Source organism: Aythya fuligula, chromosome 6 (genome assembly GCF_009819795.1).
Source record: "Aythya fuligula isolate bAytFul2 chromosome 6, bAytFul2.pri, whole genome shotgun sequence".
NCBI lineage: Eukaryota > Metazoa > Chordata > Aves > Anseriformes > Anatidae > Aythya > Aythya fuligula.
This window is the reverse complement of record NC_045564.1, coordinates 37559947-37581139: the sequence shown is the minus strand read 5'-3', so window position 1 is coordinate 37581139 and position 21193 is coordinate 37559947. Positions and strand designations below refer to the sequence as shown.

Sequence of the window (21193 nt, the reverse complement as noted above, 5' to 3'; positions counted from 1 at the left end):
TGAGGACATCTGGACAATGAACCTGAGGCTTTTAACTGCAACATTCTAGAATTATATGAGAACATCAGGCTTTCCATGCAGGGGAGAGGCAGTTCCATATCTCAGCACCTGGATCTAACACTCAAGTTAATGTGATTTCACACGTACTTACAGCATTATGAGCAGTGTTATGATCACTGCAGTAATATTCAGACAGAACCTAAAAATGCTACAGAACCAAGACTAGTATATATAGAGCATATAACACAAAAAACTTAAGTTTCAAGTCAAAGCTCCATTGCAAAAGCGAACAGAAACCTGGACATTAAAGATGGGCCCTCAGCAGTTGGATTACCATGATTTTGTAGCTTGAGATACTGACTACAGTCTCAGCTTAACCATTGTAAACCACCACCTAAGTTTCCTGCATGTTCATCTGAGAAGCTACTGTTTTCAAAAATACAACAAATTAAAAACCATAAATACGTTACACAAAACACCTTGGCTCCTGCATCTAAAATTCAGGTGGAAACAGGCTTGCATTTTAATACCTGATTTCTGTGCAGGGTTTGCCAAACCTAGATTTTGGTTGGTTGGTGCACGCAGGGGAGTTCCTGGCAACGCAGCAGAAGAATCCAGACTTAGAGTACTCTGGATTAACGGTACACAAACCTGCAAAAATACCAAATCTCAATAAAAATAACACAAACTAGGCATAAGCCACAAAGAATCACGCATTTTAAATATCACATAGGCTGTACTGCTATTCACATCATCAATTTTTCAGAACTTCTTGGGTCCTCATAATGATATTTCCAAGGCACTGTATAAAACATATATTGAAGAACAAACATGAAATAGCTTGATAAAAATTCATGTTAGAAGTGATCCAACTGTACCTTGCTTAAAGTTACATTTTTTTCTTTACTGCCATCCTGAAGTTTCATTTAACAAAATTCAGAAGCCAGAAACTTTTTGCTCATTTCGATTACAATGTGAGTAGTAATGAAATACCTGAAATATTTTTCTCCATGATATTAAGGAATATTTTTAAAAGGACAAAACAATCCTTACATAACTTGCTCATGTTTATTATTACCATGCACTGAGTGGAAATGTTCACTAAGATACTCAAATTATAGGCAGACAGACTCTCACGTCTTTTGAAACTTGAAAAAGATCACACACACAGCCCTAAGTGTTCCTAAATGCTCCTATATAACATACACATGAACAAAAAGCATGTTTGGTTCCTAAAGACAGTTTTATACTAATAACAAACTAGAGAAGGGCAAAGTAGGTACACAAAAGCTATGGTAACGGAGTTCAGCTTTGCACAGTGAACACCAGCTAAATGATTACACTACAGCTATTTTCAGTGGTATTACCTGTTCAAAGTTTGCAGGCAGCTGAGGTCCCAGCCTCATGAGCAAATACCACCAGACCTCCAGTTTCGTCAGTGCTAAAGCCTCTGTTCTCACATGGATTGAGCTCAGGGGCTGCATTAACAATTTTAGCCTTTTAGCACTGCACAATATATCTTGAAGAAAAACAAAAAAAGCATTTTTAATCAACGTAATTAAATAATTTGATTGCAAAATAACAAAAAGGGAACTTTTTAAACCAATAGTTTTCTTCTGTGTTTTACCTTAAAATACAGTAATGCTTTGCAGAACTACAATACCACACTAATCTTTCAGACTATTTAAATTGCTTTAAATGGTGTCTGGAATGACCCTGGAAATAGAAGGCATTTCTTCCTGATACCAGAAAGGAAGTGAAATCTACTGCATACCAACATAAACATAAGGAAATCCATTCTGCTTGCTATTTTAAAGAGTAACATCTCCCACAGCAAAATAAAACCCAAACACTTAACGTACCTGTGTATTAACAACAAAATGAGAATGAATGACCTTAAATATGGCATACCAAGGCCACAAATGATCATTTGCCACTGAAGCAGAAATGGCATAGCATGTTTGGACAGAAGTTTGCTCAAGCCTAAGTACTTAAAGGGAAAAAAACTTTTAGCCAGCTCAGCAGCAGCAGAACCTGTCCACCAGTGATTTATAAGAAACTGCTGACAGACTGCTTTTGCAGCATGCAGTCCTTGTTAGCCATGATAAAGCATGCAACACGTACGCTAATAATGCCAGTGATTTCATCTAGAAAAAAAAATATCTTTGTTAATTATCTATGGAAAACAGTGATTAGAAGTGACCACATGGCAAACAATTCAGAATTGCAACTTAACTGAAATTCAGCTAAACTAAGAAATGTCCACATTTAGCTTCCTCTTCAGGACAGAAAGTACAATCAAGGTAGGTATTTTGGGTGTTGTGATATATATGTACTGGACTTGTTCCGGTCTCTTTTGTACCCTTTAAACAGATTTTGAAGTACATGTTTTACATCTTCAGAATCTTGATGCATGGCTCTCCCCCCAGTTATTCCATACAGTCCTAAATACTATACACAGAACAAAGTTTTTTCTCCATTTGATTGCTGACTGTTTGGCTCAACTAAAGTGTTACAAAAAAGGCTTCTAATTTTATCCATTCTCCTAGTAGCAAAACTAAGACAGAACTACTGGTCAAGTTACATCACTTTCCCTTATGTCTATACACACAGTATATATTACTATGTATACACCACGTATATACTGTGTATATACAGTGGCACATACCATAGTTTTCACCAGGGTAAGAAAGAGAAACAATCTATACTCTTCCAGTTATAAAAAGTGGCAATACTCAAAGCAATTCAGGTTAACTTTTTTAAATCTACCTGGATTTAAAGCAAAATTATCTATTAGACTCTTCCATGCAATGAAGGCTATTTTCTTTACTACCGGTGAGCCACTACGAAATCCAAGTTCCTCCAGCTGCAGCAATGAGTTGATGAAACTGCCACTACGATGCAGAGTCTGCAAATACAGAAGTTCAAAGTTACAATTAATTAAGCTGTCAAGAACTTAGTTATTAACCTTCAGATAAGTAAAATGACTGTTTTTCTGCTTACCTTTCCAAGTAATTTGACAAAGAGCGGCCATAATTTTAAGACGTAAGTCTCATTTTTTGTAGAAAACAGCTTTTGAAGTTCTGAGATTAATTTCTGCCGGCAAAAAGAAAAATAATTTATACAAGGAATACATTCAAGGTATTGTAAAAATTATGTAATCAAATCAATGATAACTGGAAAGACGCATGCAGTCTGGAAATAACTTATTTCTAGATCAGAAAGATAAAGTTTTGTACTATGTAGCATTCCCTGGTGAGTCAGTCAAACACTGCTACCATTTGATTACCTTCTTTGCTGAAATGAATAGCTGCTATCAATTATTCCTGCTGATAATGTCGACCAACAAAATCAATTTCCTTCACTACCCGTAGCCTCTCAAACTCTCAAGTCACACTGACATTATTAGTGGTAAATTCCACTTCAGCCAAAGGATTTACTTCTTTTGGTTGTTGGTGGTGGCTTGTTTGCTTTTAAAGTTTATTTTTACAATGAGAATGGTTCAGCACGGGAACAAGCTGCCCAAAAAGGTTGTAGAATTTTCTTTCTTTAATATGTTCGCAGCTCAAATGGTCGAGGCCTTGAGCAACTCAGCTTAGAAGCTAGCCCTGTTTTCTGCAGGAGGTTAAGCTAGAAGATGCCATACCAAGTTCTGCAACAGATCCTAGTTCTCTCACAAAATTCTCTTTAAGAAACAATAAAAGTATAAAGATTCTATGAGTTAGTGCTGCAAAGACAGGTTTCTAAAGAATATTTAAAAAGAAGCTTCCCTCATCAATAATGCTTGCCAGAAACGTTAAGATTTATTTATTTATACAGTGGTCCTACGTTTAACCTTGCTGTTATATTATTTTTTTTGTCACAATTGCTGTCATCATGAGGTTGCTCTCAACACTTAGAGGCAGCAAAAAGCTACTAAAGACTATAAAACACAACAAAACAAAAACCCTGATCACTACTCCTGCTGTATCTAGAAAAAGATACACATTTCTACTTACTGTGGTCATTAGGTGTTCAGTGACAGCTGCCACCTCCTGCTGTTTCTGCAGCAGCAGGGGCATGCCCATCTCCAGTGCAGTGGCACCCCGGAGCTGCACTTTATGAGCTGAATGGACGACCAGAGGAATGATCAGCTTCGCCCACCTCACAGCCTCTTCTCCCATCTGGGTCGGAGTTTGCTCCATTAAGCTGAATTGAAAAAACAAATACAAGCATTGATCATCTCTAGCAGGCAGCATACTCCTCACACGCTCAGACAGTCTTAGAATCATTGATAAGTGCTCTAATTCAACTCTGGATTTAGAGGAAGCCATTCTGAACAATTTTAGAACATCCCATTTCAATGGTTTACTTAACTGCAATGCTGACAGGTTATTTCAACCTCCCCAAAAGCAGAACAAACTGACTTTTACAGCTGTCCTGTCTATGCCATCAGTATTTTTTTTAAGCATATGAGCTGAACTGAGAGTCAATAAAAAACAGTGCACATACCGTATAACAACATTCAGTGCTTCATATTCAACAATCATAGACTGGACTTCTCCTTTAGTAAGTATTGTTTCCAGTGTAGAAATAATATTGGACACCTGAGGAAACACAAGAAGATCCGAGTGAACGTTGTACGTAAATACAAATATTTCTCCCTGAGCAGCTGGAAACATGAGATTCTGTTTCCCAGGCTACGAGAAAGTTAAGAAACTTACCTCCTTTTTAACAATTTCAGAAGGAAACGTCTGCTTAGAAATCACCCAAAGTGCTCGAGTGCGAGTGTTTTTGTCTGGAGTTTTCACAGCAATGCTGTTTACCGTTGAAAGCAAGTCGTGTACTTCAGTTGCTGAAAGCAGAATGCATAGAAGTCAAACTCTCACTCGGCTTCTTAGCAAGCCTCAGGTCATTTTGCTCATATAACATTACAAAAGCAATGAGATCCATTCAAATAGACTGCGATTCAATGTCTTGAACATTTCTTTTTGGTAATTCCTGGAAGTTTCTCATGAAATTTTATCAAAAAAATCAAAACATATTAATACATATAGATACTATTGACGTAGCTTATATGTGGTATCACGAGAAGCCAGAAAACCCAAAATATTTGGGTTTATGTAGCAAGAGTTTGGTGGCAGGGGCACACAGAGGTGGCCTCCGTGAGCAGAGCCCAGCAGCTGTCCCACATTAGATAAGGGCCAGCTCCAAAAACAACCTGCCACTGGCCAGAGCTGAGACAATCAGCAGCACGGGTTGGCCATCAGGGAGAGCACATTTAAGAACAGGAAAAAAAAAAAACAAACCTGCTGTGCAACAGCAACTGGGAGAGAGAAGTGAGAAACAGAGACCAAGGTCAGTGAAGGGGGGCAGGAGGTGCTCCAGACAAGCAGCAGCAGTTCCCCTGCGGCCCATGGAGAGCCCCCGCAAGAGCAGGGGGTCTGGGGGAAGTTGCCACCCGTGCTGGAGCAGTTTGCTCCTGGGGGATGGACCCCATGGTAACTAAATTGGACCCAGGCAATAAATTACATGGATCTCCCTACACTGAGTCTGTTTTGCCCGTGATGTTAATTGGTGAGAGATCTTCCCGTCCTTATCTCAACTGTAGAGACCTTTCCATCATATTTTCACCCCCTTTTCCTTTGAGGAGGGGAAGTGGTTGAGCTTAGCTCCCCAGCCAGGTAAAACCACCACAACCAAAAGATAATTTTACCTAAAAAGGAGCAGAGCTAAAGACTGAATATTCAACTATTTACAATTCCTGAGCCTTCACCTTCATTTAAGAGTACTTTGTAAAAAGTCAGTTTTCCTGCTATATTGACATATATAAATTCATGTTATGGTCTACAAGAGCCTTCACCATTAAAGAGGAAAGCAAGAACTGAGCTAACTTGAGCTTTTTGTCCCACCTTCCGAACTCCACCTATTTTCAGGACCTGACCTTATCTAGCAAGTTTGACTGCAGTTTATTAAGTGGTTTAAAAAAAAAAAAAGAAAAAAAAAGCTAAAGGGGAAAGGAAAGGGACCACACAGACACTGCTACAGATGCTTCATTTCCTCTAGAAATCAGATTACAGTTTAAGTAATAAAAGACAAGAAACACTGGAAAATATAAATAGAAAAAACGAGAAAAAGCGTTGTGTAAAAATGCTCTCTGACCATCCACATGTGACTAGTTTAGCCTTCACCTTCCACCACTACACAACCTGTCCACACGCACACTGACAGGTGACACTGAGCTGCTTCTGACCATGCCACTGCAACTAGATATGCCTGACCCCATAACGGTACTTCCTGAGGACCAGCCAGCTTGAACATCAGCTCTCCTGGATTAACAAAATCCACTGTTTTTACCTTGAAGAATAAGCCTCAAGTTTTCAGCACCAAAACCTGCTGTTACAGGGATTTAGCATCTTCCAGGAACGCAGGCTGTAAGGTTTTGGAGTACTTTAAATGTCGTGCTGTTAAACATCTCAAGTTAAGCTATTTTAATGTACCAAACAGGAATTACCAGGTAAACACTGGAAAACACTGAAAAGCACTACCAGGCAGGCCCGCATTCTACAGAGAAAAAAAAATGTTCTTCATTATTTTTCCACTTGGGTGGTTTTTGATTACAGATTCCAGAGAACAATTACAGAACCTAACTGCTACCAAAGCATGCAACCAAACTATGAGTTAGTAGGCCAGTATTAGTGGAATAGCATGAAAAAAACTTTTTTTTTTTTTTTTTGCACAAGATGGAACTAGTGATCTGATCACACCGATCTAGAGACAAAACTATTATAACCACTTGGGAACAGTTTTGTTACATATATCACTTTTTGTTAAATATACCACTTTGGGAACATCTGCCAAAATTGTCTTATATGCTAACAAGGAAATAAAGGAAGGACTATGGTACAGAGACACACATTACCAACAACCACAGTGAAGTTTGTTTGCTTACCTGGTAACTCAGACGTGATCTTTGAATTAAAAACGCAGAATCCTAAGGCCTGTAACGCTGCATTACTCAGCTCTGAATTTGTGCTAGAAATGTGTGCCTGGAAAAAAGTTACACGCATGTAAAAATCTCAGCTTACAAAATAAATGTAAAGTATTAACTGTCTTAATACCAACACCTGCTGAATGAAGAGACCTGTCAAAATGAATGCTTGATGGAAAATATAGCCATGTAGGAAAGCCTTCCTGTTTATACACACTCCAGATCTTTAAAACAATTTGAAGTTCTGAAGACATTTTTGTTCTCTGTAATTAGACATCTTTACTGAAGAATGTGCTACACATCAGCAGCTCTTCACTTCCTTGCTTTTCCCTGTGCTATCACTTGACTTGATTCTAAAACACATGAAAAAAATGGACAGTCTTTACAGTAATCTTCCCAAAAAAATGGCATTTAGTATACACACATAGCATCTTTTCTCAAATATTTGATTTGACTGCATAACACCTGCCTGAATCCCTGTCCCTAAGTTTCTTTTTCCCCTGTAGTAATTTTTAATAACATTGAAGAAGTGTTTCACAAACAAACCCTTAATACTATGTTACTAGCCAGAATTCATAATTACATGAACGCATGTTTAAGTCTTAGTCTGGCCTTGACCATCTGATCATATCTTTGATCTGGAAAAGACGTACCTTAAACACTTTGCAAAGTTGAGGGAAGTGTCTTCTGACATCAGCAGTGAATTCTTTGCCTTCCTCACCAGTCAAGCGACTTTACGGAGCAGAAGGGAAAACAAGGAACATTCACCCATTAAACTTGTTATCATCTATGTAACTTTGAAGCTCTTATAGCGCACGCTTTATTAGTGAGTTTAAAAACAGGGGTTAGGTGTCCTGGCTTCGGCTAGGAGGGAGTTAGACCAGGACATCAGGGCACTATTTCACTCCTTGGGAAGTTAAAATAGAAGATGGTGAAGTACAGAAGAGGCAGCCAGCACGTGTTGCTTGACACACCAATAAAATAGTGTGTTACGAGGTATGTTTATGCTGGTACATCGGGAAAATTGAAGTGATTAACAACGGGTTTTGTGCTTATGGGATGTGAAAGACATGATGGTATTTAATTTTAATATTTTAATGGATAATACATGAACTCCGTGCAACTACTGGAAGTTGGACGAACTTCACCGAGCACGTGAGCCGCACACACACCCCTCAGGGGCTGCTCCAGGGGCAGGCTCCGCGTTGAGGGGAGCCCCGATCCGCACCAGCAGAGCCGCCCCTGCCCCACACACCACTAAGAACCAGACCCACCCAGCTCAGAGCACACCCCTGAAGCGTGCCGGCCCGGAACACACCACCAGACCAGCCGGCACAGCCGTTAGCCGTTAAAATCACCTCAGACCAGCACCGCCTGGAGCCTGACGAGGCTGCCCCCCACCCACCCCGTCCCCTCGCCCACCTGACGATGGCGAGGTGCGCGTCCGTCAGCTCTCCCGGCGGGGCAGCCGGGTCCTCCAGCGTCTCCAGCAGCGGCTGAAGGCCGGCGGCGGCGCTCATGGTGCGGCGGGCCGGGGGCCGGGCCTCCTGAGGCGCGGCGAGCGGCGGCGGCCCCGAGCCCCCTGCCCCGAGCCCCCCGCCCGCGGCCGCGCCGCTGCCTCCCGGCCTAAGATGGCGGCGAGGCGCCGGGACGGCCGGCGCGCGGGCCCGGGCAGCGGGGGCTCAGCCAATGGGGAGCGCCGGGAGGCGGGGCTAAGGGCCGAGGCGGAGGGCGGTGAGCGGCGCCCGGCCATCGGCCGCTTCCCGCGCCCGTGTGGGCCCGCTGCTGATTGGTGGAGGAGGCGGAGGGGGCGGGGCGAGGGGCTGTCCGTCAAGGGAGGCGGCGAGGCGGTCCGCCTCAGAGCGCGGCGTGCTCGGCCGCGTCCTGGTAACGCCGCCGTCACGCTCGCTTCTGACTGGAAATAAAAACACGAGTTTCGCACGGCCCTGTTCGCATAAACCGCCTTGTATAAACCTAAAATCGCCTCACAGCCCGCAGCCCACTGAGGGCGGCCGGCAGGCGGCGGGGTCGTAAAATGCCGCTCCGCCGAGCCCCCCCCCCCCGTCCCCTCACACGGCCATGTGCCTGCTGCCCGCCTCACAGATTAGGAGTTAGAACCGTATTCCCAGGGAAATTGGACCAATACACACTCAATAATTAATTAACTAAATAAATAATGACCCGAGGCTCCCCTCTGAAGTCCATCAGGCAGGGCAGGGGCACGGCCCCCCGCACCAAACCAAGACACGCTGCAGTTTACTGACTGCTTTGACTTAAAAAAAAAGGTCTGAAAAGCCCTCAGGGAATCAAAATAGATCATTGGAAACTCGATGATGAGGTTAAAACAGAGGTAGCTTTAATGCTGCTTCAGGCTGAGGAATTTAAACCCAAGTTGAGAACGCACAGAAAATGGTTCGTGTTTATCAGTTCGCAACAGTACAGTCTCAAAACCCGTGTAAACAACATACAGCATCTCAACAGTGTCTTCAGAATGGATTTGCTGGTTGTCGGCAATTTCTTTTGATGCTTCATCTCGCCAGTTTTATCATCATTACTAAGTCTCTCATTTGGTTCTTTGCGAAGTGAAATCAGACAAGTGGAAAGATGTGAACATCTCTTCTCCATGTGAGGAGACACTGACAAAATTTCTGGAGTACATTCTGATTCATCTCACAGCAAAATTACACTGATAATGTCATGGATCCTGTGCTTTCCATGCTGCTTCACAGCCTTCTGACTTCAGACAGTAACATGGGTGGCCACTAGGCCATCCACAGGATGAATTTATGCATCTTCAGAATAAGTGGACTCCAAAGGAGTCCAGGGAAAATCAGTTTGAGCTCAGGGAAAACCGTTAATTAAAAAAAGTAGTGTAGAGAACGGGGAGAAATAGAGCAACAATCAAAAAAATAAATATGTGGAAACCAAGGAAATAAGGAGAGAACAGCAAATTAGGTTTAAAAATAATTGAAACATTGGTCACAACAAGCTTGTTCAAATGGTGCAAGAAAAAAGGTACAGTTTATATACAAAAATAGCTTTAAAGTCTTTGGTAACAGTGATTTCTTCAGTTTTTTACAGGTCTAGAAATCTAAAAATAGTCTTCCAGTATTCATGTAATTACATTTTATAATTTATTTCCTAGTATACTTTATTAACAAAACTTATATAAAACAGAAAATAAAAAGTCAGAAAGATACGAAGGAAATGACCGTACGTCTGTCTTATCTGAAGAAACAGATGTCTGAATTGGGTTCTAAAACACGTTTCCCAGTGAGCATATCATGTTACTTTGCTTACATGATACCAAACTTTCCAGGTAAGAAGTTTGCTTTTCCTTGGGAAGTTGTATTCTTTCCATCACCTGACTTTGAAGGCATGTCTACAGCAACATACCTAATTTGAAAACCACCAGCAGTCACTGAGGAGTCTGACAGAAACTTCAAAGTCATCACATTGCCTGGACAAGAAAAAGGAAAAGAAGGTCACCCTCATTTAAGAAGAAAAATCACCTGGATATGCAAAATAGGCAGAAAGCCTCATGGATTTCTAGGTGACACTGGGGTGAGGTTGTACCATGAGTGTGCAGCAAATATTTTTTGGATTCTGCTGTTACTTGCATTCACTAGTTGAACCTCAAATCATGCATGGAATGGTACATCATTTATTTAAAAGTAACTGTGCTGATGAAAAAGCATGCTGGCAGTTTTGAATAGCAGCTTGGCCATGAAGATCGAGTCTTTAGACATCTTATTATTAGAAAGCAGGGAGAAAAGTTTATTTGGGCTGATTTTTTTTTGACCATAAGGAGTACAAATATATTACCTGTGCTAATGATATCATCTGGCAACTCATCTCCACAAAACCTGGAAAAAAAAAAAAAAGAGAAATGTTCATGACTAAACACAGCAGATATGCCCTACCCTGCTGTGTGGGGACACACACTGACCACGGGGCTCCCAGGCTGTACTCTCCTCTGGAGCTGTGCCTCGTGGGGCCAAGCTGGTTGTAGCTGTGCAGCGCACATAATTCTGCTCTGCATGTTAAAGCCATTGACTAAAGGATTTTTGTCATGATTTTGTAGTGAGGATTAAGGGAGGGAAAAATGCAGGAACCATTTTTCAAAATATGAAGGAAGTAAATGATGCAAAATGAGAAAAAAACAAAAACAAAAACAAAAACACAACAATTTAACAAGGCATTAAGGAAAAGAACAATGGCTCAAGGCTAAGAAAGGAAGAACTTTGTCAAGAAAAACATCTGAAATGATCTGTAAAGGAGAAACAAATGGGCTATCTCCTTGCTTTGCTACACATGAGTTGTAGAAAGGATATGAAAAATGGCAGGAATTGGGAAGTGTTTTTATAACTTTTGTTGTTGTTGTTGTTGTTGTTGCTTTGTTTTGTTTTGTTTTTTTCCTGGAAAAATGAGGAATTTTATAGTAAAAATATGACTGCTAAAGAACAAGCAAAGAGATGACAGTGAACAAAAGAAAGTGAGAATTAAGCAAAGAGACAAATGGAATTTTAGGAGAGAGACATGGAACACCTGTTCTGTTCTGATTTTGTTACAAAATATTTGACTTCTTTAGAAAAGGATAATTTTTTTGCTAACACTTTACACCTCTCCTCCCTCGTTTTAATTAAAGCAAATACAAAATACTGTTTGAAATCGCTAGGTCTTCCTGCAAAGTCATAGAGAGTTAAAATAAGCAGCTGACTAAAAAGTCTCGAGCTCCCTTTCATGTAATTCAACAAAGCAGAAAAGGGCAAAGCACAATTTCCCGAGACTCTTTACAGGGCTGTGTTAATAAAAGGGAAATAAGGTAAGTTGTCAGGTACTATTACTACAAGTATTATGAGCATATCAGAGGTGCTAATTGGACAAAGTAACACGGTGTTTTTTCTGAAGTAATGTTTCAGAAAAATATATATCATTTGATTATTTTTATATTAGAGTTGGAGTTACTGTACCTGCCCACAAAGCCGTTGATGTCGTCATAGCTATCATAGATTTCCAAGAAATCAGCCATACAAGCAGTGTCGTCTTCAACATCAAACTCCAGAAACTGTAGATGAATCCGCTGTCCATACTTCACTCTGATATGCCAATAACAAATTTGCTCATTTTCATACTCGTTTGGGTAGCCTGGTGACTTAAAAACATGTTTTGAATCTGTGAAGACTCCGCCACATTCTTTTCCTAAGAGAAAAATAAAAACATCAGAGTTCAAGTATTCGTTTTGGATATGGCTATGATTTAATGCTTTCAGCTCTTTCACCCAGCAGATCCATAGAAAATCACATAGGGACCTCCAGCATGATAGCATTTTTCATACATTTAAGCAGTCAGCATTCACAAGAAACGTCCGTCATTCCTAGCTTTTGGAAGCAGATATTTTGGAAGACACGATCCAAAACTCACTGAATTTAGAGGAAAAGCTTTCATTGACTTCAGTGGACTTTGGGCCAGAGCTAAGTGCTTCATGTAAAAGGCATTTAGGGTTTCTGACTGCTGAACTGTAAGCTTTAAGGCGGTACTCGCACGTTGCCCTGGCATTCCGTTTCAGCCTTTCTTCTTCAAAAACCTCTTTGAAGCGTGTCTTGCGCAAACTAACAAACAAACAAAAAACCCCACCCACCTTGTAAAGCTCAGTGCTCACATACGCTGCATTCTTGCACTCCCCCAAGGGCACAGAGCTCCTGCAGTGCCCGCGTTCAGACCTGGGGAGGCACTTTTTGGGTGTGAGTTCAATGCTCTTGGTTCGTCCACTGCCCCGAACTAAGGGCTTTGTGCCCCAGGCCATGTCCCACCTGCAGCCAGAGAGCTCTGCCAGCCCACATAGCAGGCTGCCCATGGAGCACAACTACATTTCCTTTCCATGGGAGAGGCTCAGGCTGTCTTGGGAGCGTTGGCAGTTCAAGTTTCCCTTTGTCCTCCAACCAAACAGAGCATCTGGAAAGCAACCACCTCTCCTCCCAGAGGAGAAGGCTGACAAAGGAGCGTGTTGGGCTGACATAAATGCAGTAATAACGAGTGCAGTAGTCTCTCTCGCAGTTTTCTTTGTGTGCTGAACATCTGTGAGTGTCCCCCACCCCACAGAGCTATTCGGTTAACAACTGCCCAGCTCACATAAACAAGCTCAAGCCCTGCGAGCACAAACAAATGTGCACAGCTGTATAGACGTCACCACCAGCTCCAGCTTCTGGCTCTGCCAGCCAGGGCAGCGCGCTCCCCGGGAGCAGGGGACTCGAATGGAGCACAAAGTTGAACTTCTCTTCTCGTGGTGGTGCCCACTTCTTCCATCTTCCCAGCCACGTGAAGTGGTACCGAGATAAACTGACACAGCAGCCGTGTAAATATTTTATCTGCAGCGTAAGGAATGGAGGGGAATGGAGACAGGGCCCATATCTGGTGAAGTCTTGTCTGTCGTGTTGGAACCATCTCCCCAGGTCTGCTTTGGAGAGCCACTTTTCTCTAGCTACACTGCAGCTACACGTGCATGCACACACACGTGCAAGAGGTATTGTCCAGAGCTGGACCCGTCCGGTGGTTCAGTCCCAGGCATGGCATTCGTTTCGAGACTTGCTCTATCTCAGGCACAAGGAAGAAGGAATAAGGGTTAACATTTTGCCTGTTTACAGGCGAAATATCCAGAGAATGGTTCCCATGTCATAATGTTTTATCTGTGTACGACTCTACGAACGCATCAGAAGGCTGGTAAACAGGAACAACAGAGTAGCAGGCACACCCCTGTTTCCCTCCAGAACTGTGTTTACAATAAAGAAATAAAATCACTGAAGAACACAACTTTCCAGGGAGGATTTTAAACCACAGCCTACATGCTACCTCTTTGGGAACAAATTCCTACTTCTCATCTGGACAGCCACGTCCAGCCTTAGGAGGCAGACCCTTAGGAGGTGTCTTCAGCAGATTCCTCCCAGAGACAGCTCCCTAGTGAGGTGGCATCATCCCTGCAGTGTGCCACAGTACATCTGAGATGTCTGACAACTCTTTTAGCTCTTTGATGTAGATTAAAACACACATGCCTACCTTTGCAGCATTTAATTATAGATAAATTTCATGCCCAAATGTCCAGCTAATAAAAGGAACACAAGTCAGATTTGGAACAAAATAAAAGGAACAAGTCAGATTTGAGTGAATTCTAGTTTTTTAGAATAAAAGCTTTAAGAAACCCAAGATAACCAGAACTTCCCTAGATTTTATTTTCTGAATTCTCATGGCTGCTTCCAGATTTTTAGCAGCAGTGCTTGCAACAAGGTGACTGAGAACTTTGAAAGAAATTATATGACTCTTTATGTGCAAACTGGGAAAAATGTACAGGCAAGCAAAAGGGTAATTATCACTGAGATTGATTGTAATTTTCTAAGCTATCATCTTGCTACAGAGGTAAGAAAATGTGCTTACAGTATAGGAGTTAAACATTTTGCTTAATGCACTGTTATGACCACTTAGCTCAACATCTGTTAAGCACCTCAGGTTGGATGTTTAAATGAAATTGTAGACTAAATGTAAATGACTTTTTGCAAAAGAAGATCACATGAGGAATGTCACTTACCTTTTTGGTCAACAACAGCGTATCATCACACTTTTAGTTTCTAGAGGGCCTTTGATCAGCCCAGTTCCCTACAGCACAAGGCAGTGCAGAGACACCGAGCTCCGAGCGAGCGGGATCAGCTGCTGGTGACAGCAGAGGGTGCAAGGCTCCCGAGCCATTTGTGTCGATGCATCCCCTTCACAGACTGCATATTTAGGATACTGAGGCTAACTCCTTCGGAGCTGGGTGCCTTTGCACTGCAGGGCATGCAGTCGTAACCTCAGACCCGAGGGGAAAGGGTGGTTTCTGCACGCACCATTAGGGTTGTAGCAGTAGGCATCCCATCTCTCGCTCCGGTTGAGGCGAATCCCGTAGTCGACGATGCCGGTTCTTCCAAAGCCACAGTTGGCTCCAGCTTTCACTATGGGATAACCGACCCTGCCCTTTGCCATCCAGCCGGCAGCACACACGTGGAAACCTGCAACACGGGGGGGAAAGGGGGCATCGATGTGATAAATCAATCCTAAGCTAGAAATGGCTTTTTGTTCCGGTAAATCAGGACTCACTCAAGGTGATCAATGACACAGATGTAATTGGCCTAATAGAAATCGGACTACAGGAAAGAATTGTACTTTGAGAGGATAATTTTAAGCACGGAATGTAAAATTGCTTTATGTTCTCCACAGCACGATCATTGCTGCTTCGTCTGAAGACAAAAATCAAATGCAGATGGACTATACGGTCTCCAGGGCTGTGCGTTGTAAGTGCTGTACCAGCATTTGTAATCAAATTATACATTGGATGACTTATGTAAGCGAATAAATCGTGCTCTTTGTTCCCCTTTTGAATCCATACAAACTTACTGAACCATATCCCAAGAACCAGTTTGCAGTATTAAGTTCTGAGAGTGAATAAATGCTGCACGTGGAAGGTAGCTAAGGGAACAAGGTATTTACTTAAAATACTTCCAGTTTAAATGTAAATACCTAAAATTCCTTGCTAAATTTCTTGCTAAACAACAAGATCCTCTTAATGCACTTTGTGGCTGAGAAGCTAAATACGATAGCCAAAGAATGCAGTGTTATTTTGTCTGGTAGAGGCTGATTCCATGTTTTCACCAAGGCGATCTGGAACATATTTGTGGCGTCCTCGGACTGCGAGACAAAAGTGCCCTTTTTACATGTGTGCTGCTGCTGAGAGCCAGGTTCTGACTCAACAGTATAGCCCGCGAATTTCTAGAGAAGAGGTCATTTTCCATTGTTTTCCTAATGGGCTGAATGAATTAATCATTCCTCATCAGGAATTGAATGGCAATGAGGCTCCTGGCCGGCTTGGGGCTGTGCTGCACCCCGAGCTCAGGGGATGTGTGGCACCGGGTGCAGGCACGACCCCGACAGCTCTGCAGGTAGCACGGTGCTGAGGGGGGAAATTGCATGCAACTCGGGCCAAAATCCAAGGATTTTACAAGTCCCTCGGTCCCAGAGTTCATAACATTCATGAAAATCTAAGACACTATGAATGAGCAATGTGAAAAGCAAATGGCTAGGCTTTTTTTTTTTTTTTTTTTCAGACCTATTTTCCTGGCTGCCTCCAGCTGCTGATACGTGGCCAGGTGTCCTCCTTCGTACTCGCAGACTGCTTTTGCTTCCGCGTAGGTGAGCCGGTACTTGCCGGAGCGTGACTCCCGGTGGTACACTCCAGCTGCTCTTTCTGGGGACCAAAAACAGTAAATGCCTTCAGTACAGCCCTGTGGGATGCTCTCCCATCTCCCCCAGTCCCCCCAGGAGGGCTGAAGGCCAGGTGTGAATCGAACCAAGATGTTCAGCTGGTAGCCGTGCCGGTCGGGAAGCGTCAGGAGACGACACCCCTCCCGCCCCTAAGGTATGGGTTTGCTCAGGAGAAGTTTTGAACAACAGAGCTAGTCAGAGCTTGGCAAGGTTTGAGCAAGGGAAAATCAACAACCGCAGGGAAGGACTCCCGGAGGACTCCTCAGAAAGCAGTAGCTATGGGAACCATCGCTGGTGTCAGCATCGCCGGTTCTGCACATCCTATCTGACGCGGGGGAAGCTCGTTCTGGACTGCCATCACAGCCTACTTTTGGACGCAGCCCTAGTGCTTTTGGAAGAAGAATCAGAGCTTTGTTTTCGATCTCCAGAGGAGTCACATCACGGCTACTTGGATAGAAGAGAGGTAAAAGTTGAAGGGAATGGAAAAGCGAAATAAAAATATCTGGGCTTTTGTCACAAAGGGCAGGACCAGAACAAATGCTGGCTGACATTTTTGCTGCACAGAAAATTAATACAATTTCTTCTTCTTCTTTTTTTTTTTTTATTATTATTATTTTTCTTTGCTCTTGGAGGCCCAGCATAAAGCAGCTTTCCAGGGAAACCTAGAAATTGTCAGCGCTACTACAGGTTTTATAATCTCTTCTTGTTTCACTCACCTGATACCATATGTGCAGAAATCTGTCTCAGAAGCAATATGCGTATCGAACTGAACAGCATTTTTGCTTTTTTTTTATATATATTTAGTATAATCTGAGAAAAATGTCTGTCTGCAGTTACTGCTGTTCAACACGATTGAAAAAAAGAAGCAAAACAGGAAGCATTTGTACAGTAGTTACTGGTACCATGGGAAAAAGAGAATGTCTTTTCTAGTGACATACTTAGAATCAGCAGTTTTGGCTAGGTTAGGATATTTTTTTTTAAAAAATAATATGGTCACCACTGAATTGTGGTTAGCAATGGTGAGATCCCGTATTAGATACAGAATGACGCTTGCCAATGTAGTTTTTGGACCCACAGTCCCTGGACTGGCGCCCAGTGAAGTCAATGATACTGCTGACAGCAGTCTCAGAAGACAGAGCTGCTTCCCGCAGCATCGCCGGGAATGTCCCTGGCATGGGCACGGGTTTACTTCCATGGTGGGGAAAAATCCTTCTAAGAAGTCAGTTGGAGTGCAAAGAAAAGTCCTAACACCTATCAGCTGTGCAATAACGGAATGCTACTTTTAAAAAATCTCTATTAATTAAAAATTTCTTTCTAGGAAGTTTCATTTTTGATTCACCTAATAGTCTGTCATGATAAGCCCAGCTGTTGTTTCTTTACAACTTGCTCGTGTTGAATTCAGCACGCATGAAAACGTGAGCACTACAGGAAATAGTGCGCCACTCAGCCACACTGCACACTCGGGGGACAACCTGGAAATGTGATTATTGATCACTGCAGCTCCTAGGTAAGTGAACTGAAAGGTGAGTTGAAGTGAGCTGGCAGTGAGTTGAAAACCCCAGATTTTAGTCCTTGGGATTAGCTGAGCTGCCCCCCTTACACCGAGTCAAGGAGTAAGGGGCAGCTGAATCCTACAGCTTACCACTTTCGCAAGTGACACCAGCACTTTTATTGATGCTAAAATATCAGTACGGACAGATATCACATTTTTCAGAGCATTGCTGGAAAGATCTGCTCTTCACAGCTTCTACAAGGGCTGCTCTTCCACCAGCAGCACCACCTGCAGTGTCTCGGAGGGTGGTGGTGTCCTGCTGAGGGCAATTGCCCATCTGCCTGTGGCTCCCTTGTGCCATGAGAAGAGTAGCCTTTGGAGGAAGGACCTCACACGTACTCAGCCAAGGCTGCTCTCTTTATGAGACCTGTCTGAAATCTCCTCTCCCTGGGCCACACTGAGATCTTTCAGCTGAGCACGCTTTTTATTTGCCTGAAAACCTGCATGTGGGGTTGCTCTCTCCGGGATTCCTCCACCCACTTCCCTCCTTACAGAAAGAGCACGGGTTGCACGGCTGATGGGACACTTCTCTTCCAACTCACATTTCTTAAAAGCTCTCCCTGAGGCCCAGAGCCAGCAGGGTTGGGCAAGGACGGTGACCCCCTGCTCACCCACAGCAGTAGGTGAGAGTGAACCGTGGCCAAGCTCTTCTGCACAAACACACCCAGTGTGAGACTTGGCCTAGTACTGTTCCCTCAATACGCATGGCACAGTGCTACATGTCAAAGGCTGAAAACAAATAATATAACTTTTAAGTGGAGGAGGGCCAGGTACAGTTCCTGGCAGGGTCATGCTGCAGCGAACAGGGCAGGCATGGCCCCAAACCTCCCTCTTGAAAGACACATGGTGAAACTGGGACCGTGGAGAGGGGAGAACCTGTCGTGGGAATCCTGCTTGCTGGCACTGAGAACCGGCTCTCGAATAAGCGCCTGGACGTATTTGGGTAAGGCTGTTCCAACCCTCTCATCAGTTTACAATGAGTCTTTGGTTATAGCGTGCCTGTTTCAAAAACGAGCAGCTATAAAATTCCATTCACACAAGAAAGACATTAGCAGGACACGATACCATCAGCTGCAGGGCTCCGTGTTTACTGGGACAACAAAACATCTTTTGTACCTCAGAAAAAGGTAAAACACATGAGCATTTCCAGCCTGACCTCTACAAAATATTTGATATTTGTGTTAATGGTTTGTTGAGGAAGCAAGGTAAAATGGAAGACTCCCTTCATTTTCACTCTGGTCTCAGTCATGCTTTATCAGAAGAGGAGATAAGCGAGGCTCAGATGCCACTGCACATTCCTAGGTTTTACTTAGTGGGGTGGGTCTTGCTTTAATGCTTCTCCACAGTTAGAATGAGATTGGGGCTACTCGTTTTAGTGTCCAAATAACTTCTTTTTTTTTTTAATTCAAAGATTTGTACATTGGATGGCTGTGAATTTGCCCATTTTTTCTTCATTTATATGTAATTTCACTGAATTCTGTTGGTAATTTAATTAACTGCAGTTTGGATTTTGTTTGAGTAATTTTATTGCAGCAGTTGGAATAGATGGCGCACGTTAAAAGGAGTTTCACTGGAAAGCAGAATGGAAAGCAGAGTGGTTATTTCAAAGCTGCACACTGCGCTTCCAGCTTTCTGCATGTCTTTGTTCCTTCAGAGAAAGCCATCAGTTCTTGCTTCTGTCCTTGATTTTCATCTACCCTCACTGTAAGTGCTGGAGGTGCAGCAAAACATTATCTTAGGAGTGCTGGGTGTGCTGAGCCCAGGACCCTGGGGCCGGGGTGGCCTCATCCTGGTTATGTCCTGGCACAGCCCCTGGCTGGCTCTCGCTGGCACTGGGGTGCTCTGGAAGACTGCAGAGAGCCAGGAGCAGAACTGTGCCAAGCAGCACGAGCGTGGTTAGACCCAGGCACGATCTGAGCACGACTGGGTGCTGTTTGCCCATGCACAGCCAGCCCCTTTTCTCCGCATCCTGCAGGAGGATACCCATCGCAGGCGGCATCAAATTCAAGTTCTCTGCCCCAGCTATCAGGGCTTAACACAGCCTCAGTGTTTTTCATCCACTGCATCCCTGGGTGCTGCTCCAGCCTGAATACAAGCTCTGCTCCTCATATAAAGCCGTCCCCTGCCATCGTCCTCTCGAAGAGCAGCCCCTCGAGGAGGCGTGAGGCTGCCAAGCTGTTCCCCCCCCAGCACCCCCAGCAGCCGTGGGACACAGCGGGCGTGCTCCAGGTTCAGAAGGAAAGGAAAGTCATTAAAAAGGTGCAGTCAGATGGAAAGCAACACTGACACTGCTCCTTCTCACTTCTGTTCCTGCTGTTTACGCGGTCCTCTGAGAGGGGCTGGAGCCACGTGCTTGTTGCACCGGCTATGAGAGAGTGGCTCCAATTCCTCACGAAACATCTCATGGCTACAAAAACATGTACGGGCTGCAGCAATGCCTTAAAATCCTTAAAGAAATATGCAGCATCCTTAGACAGGAGAAAGGAGTCTGTAGGCATTTGTCTATGAAACAGAGCACTCAGTGCATATATTTGCTTTGGCGTATTTTATGTGGCTGCCTTTTCAATATGTTTTTCTGCTGTATTGGATTATTATGAAGACTTATAAAAGAACTCGAAGAGGCATTTAAACCCACTCGAGGTATAAGAAACTATTCCCACAACATTTTTATAGCCCTTTTGGAATCTTTTCTCAACTGTTTAATGATGAGAACGAACCAATGGCCAAAACATATACATTTCTGTGCTTCCCTGGAAACCTAGGAGAGATACTGATATTATTTCCAGATCATTTAGTTTCAGATGTAGGACCCCAGGCATTTGAAATATGTTCATGCAGAAAATAATTCATTCCTTTGGCAAATGTTTCTTTTCATACTTGTTTTCCTTCATTAGCAGCAGCTACTATTCAACAGTTTTCTCTTCACCTCATGCTGTAGGAAAACACATTCAGATGAAATATTCCATAACTATTTTTTTCCTGCGCTTCAGAGAAACAATAAAACAAAAGGCTCCTAAGTACAAAACTTGCAGTCATTACTGATATAAACTGATGACCAATTTCAATGAAGATTTTGCTAGTATTAATGCCTGGCTTGTTTTTGTATTGCTAGGTGTTTATTTTTATGCTGTTAGATAAACACGGTGACTTTTGCAGCGAAACATTCAGGATTAAATTATTTCTTACCTAGCCAGATAGAGTTATGCAGCACTCCGTCCTTGAATCCCCATGCTTGAGCATTGTCCCACAGCAGGGCAGAGAAGAAAATCAGTGCAATCATCTCTTCTGAACTATTAGGCTGTAAATATTCCCTGTTAAAACACTCAGGGTAACCTCCGCTAGCAGCTGGCTAGATCCTATTGGAACATCTGGTAGCCAGATCTTAA

General features: G+C 43.1%; 2 protein-coding genes across 2 annotated transcripts in view; both read right to left on the bottom strand.

The window, feature by feature from the left end:
- Positions 1-8490, bottom strand: part of RIF1 (replication timing regulatory factor 1) — a 28334-nt gene extending 19844 nt beyond the window's left edge. The window contains exons 1-10 of the mRNA XM_032190167.1: positions 8393-8490; positions 7624-7702; positions 6932-7028; positions 4704-4834; positions 4492-4586; positions 3999-4188; positions 3004-3096; positions 2770-2908; positions 1368-1519; positions 531-651 (exon numbers count right to left, since the gene is read on the bottom strand). Coding sequence (XP_032046058.1) covers positions 531-651; positions 1368-1519; positions 2770-2908; positions 3004-3096; positions 3999-4188; positions 4492-4586; positions 4704-4834; positions 6932-7028; positions 7624-7702; positions 8393-8490 — 1195 coding nt within the window. The remainder of the gene's footprint in view (positions 1-530; positions 652-1367; positions 1520-2769; positions 2909-3003; positions 3097-3998; positions 4189-4491; positions 4587-4703; positions 4835-6931; positions 7029-7623; positions 7703-8392) is intronic.
- Positions 8491-9763: 1273 nt separating this feature from the next.
- TNFAIP6 (TNF alpha induced protein 6) lies at positions 9764-21129 on the bottom strand. The gene is made up of 6 exons (XM_032190339.1): positions 20994-21129; positions 16101-16238; positions 14845-15006; positions 11944-12172; positions 10796-10836; positions 9764-10430 (listed from the first exon to the last, which is right to left on the bottom strand). The coding sequence occupies exons 1-6, from the start codon at positions 21085-21087 to the stop codon at positions 10267-10269; spliced, it is 828 nt and encodes a 275-aa protein (XP_032046230.1). The 5' UTR covers positions 21088-21129; the 3' UTR covers positions 9764-10266.
- Between the last annotated feature and the right edge of the window lie 64 nt (positions 21130-21193).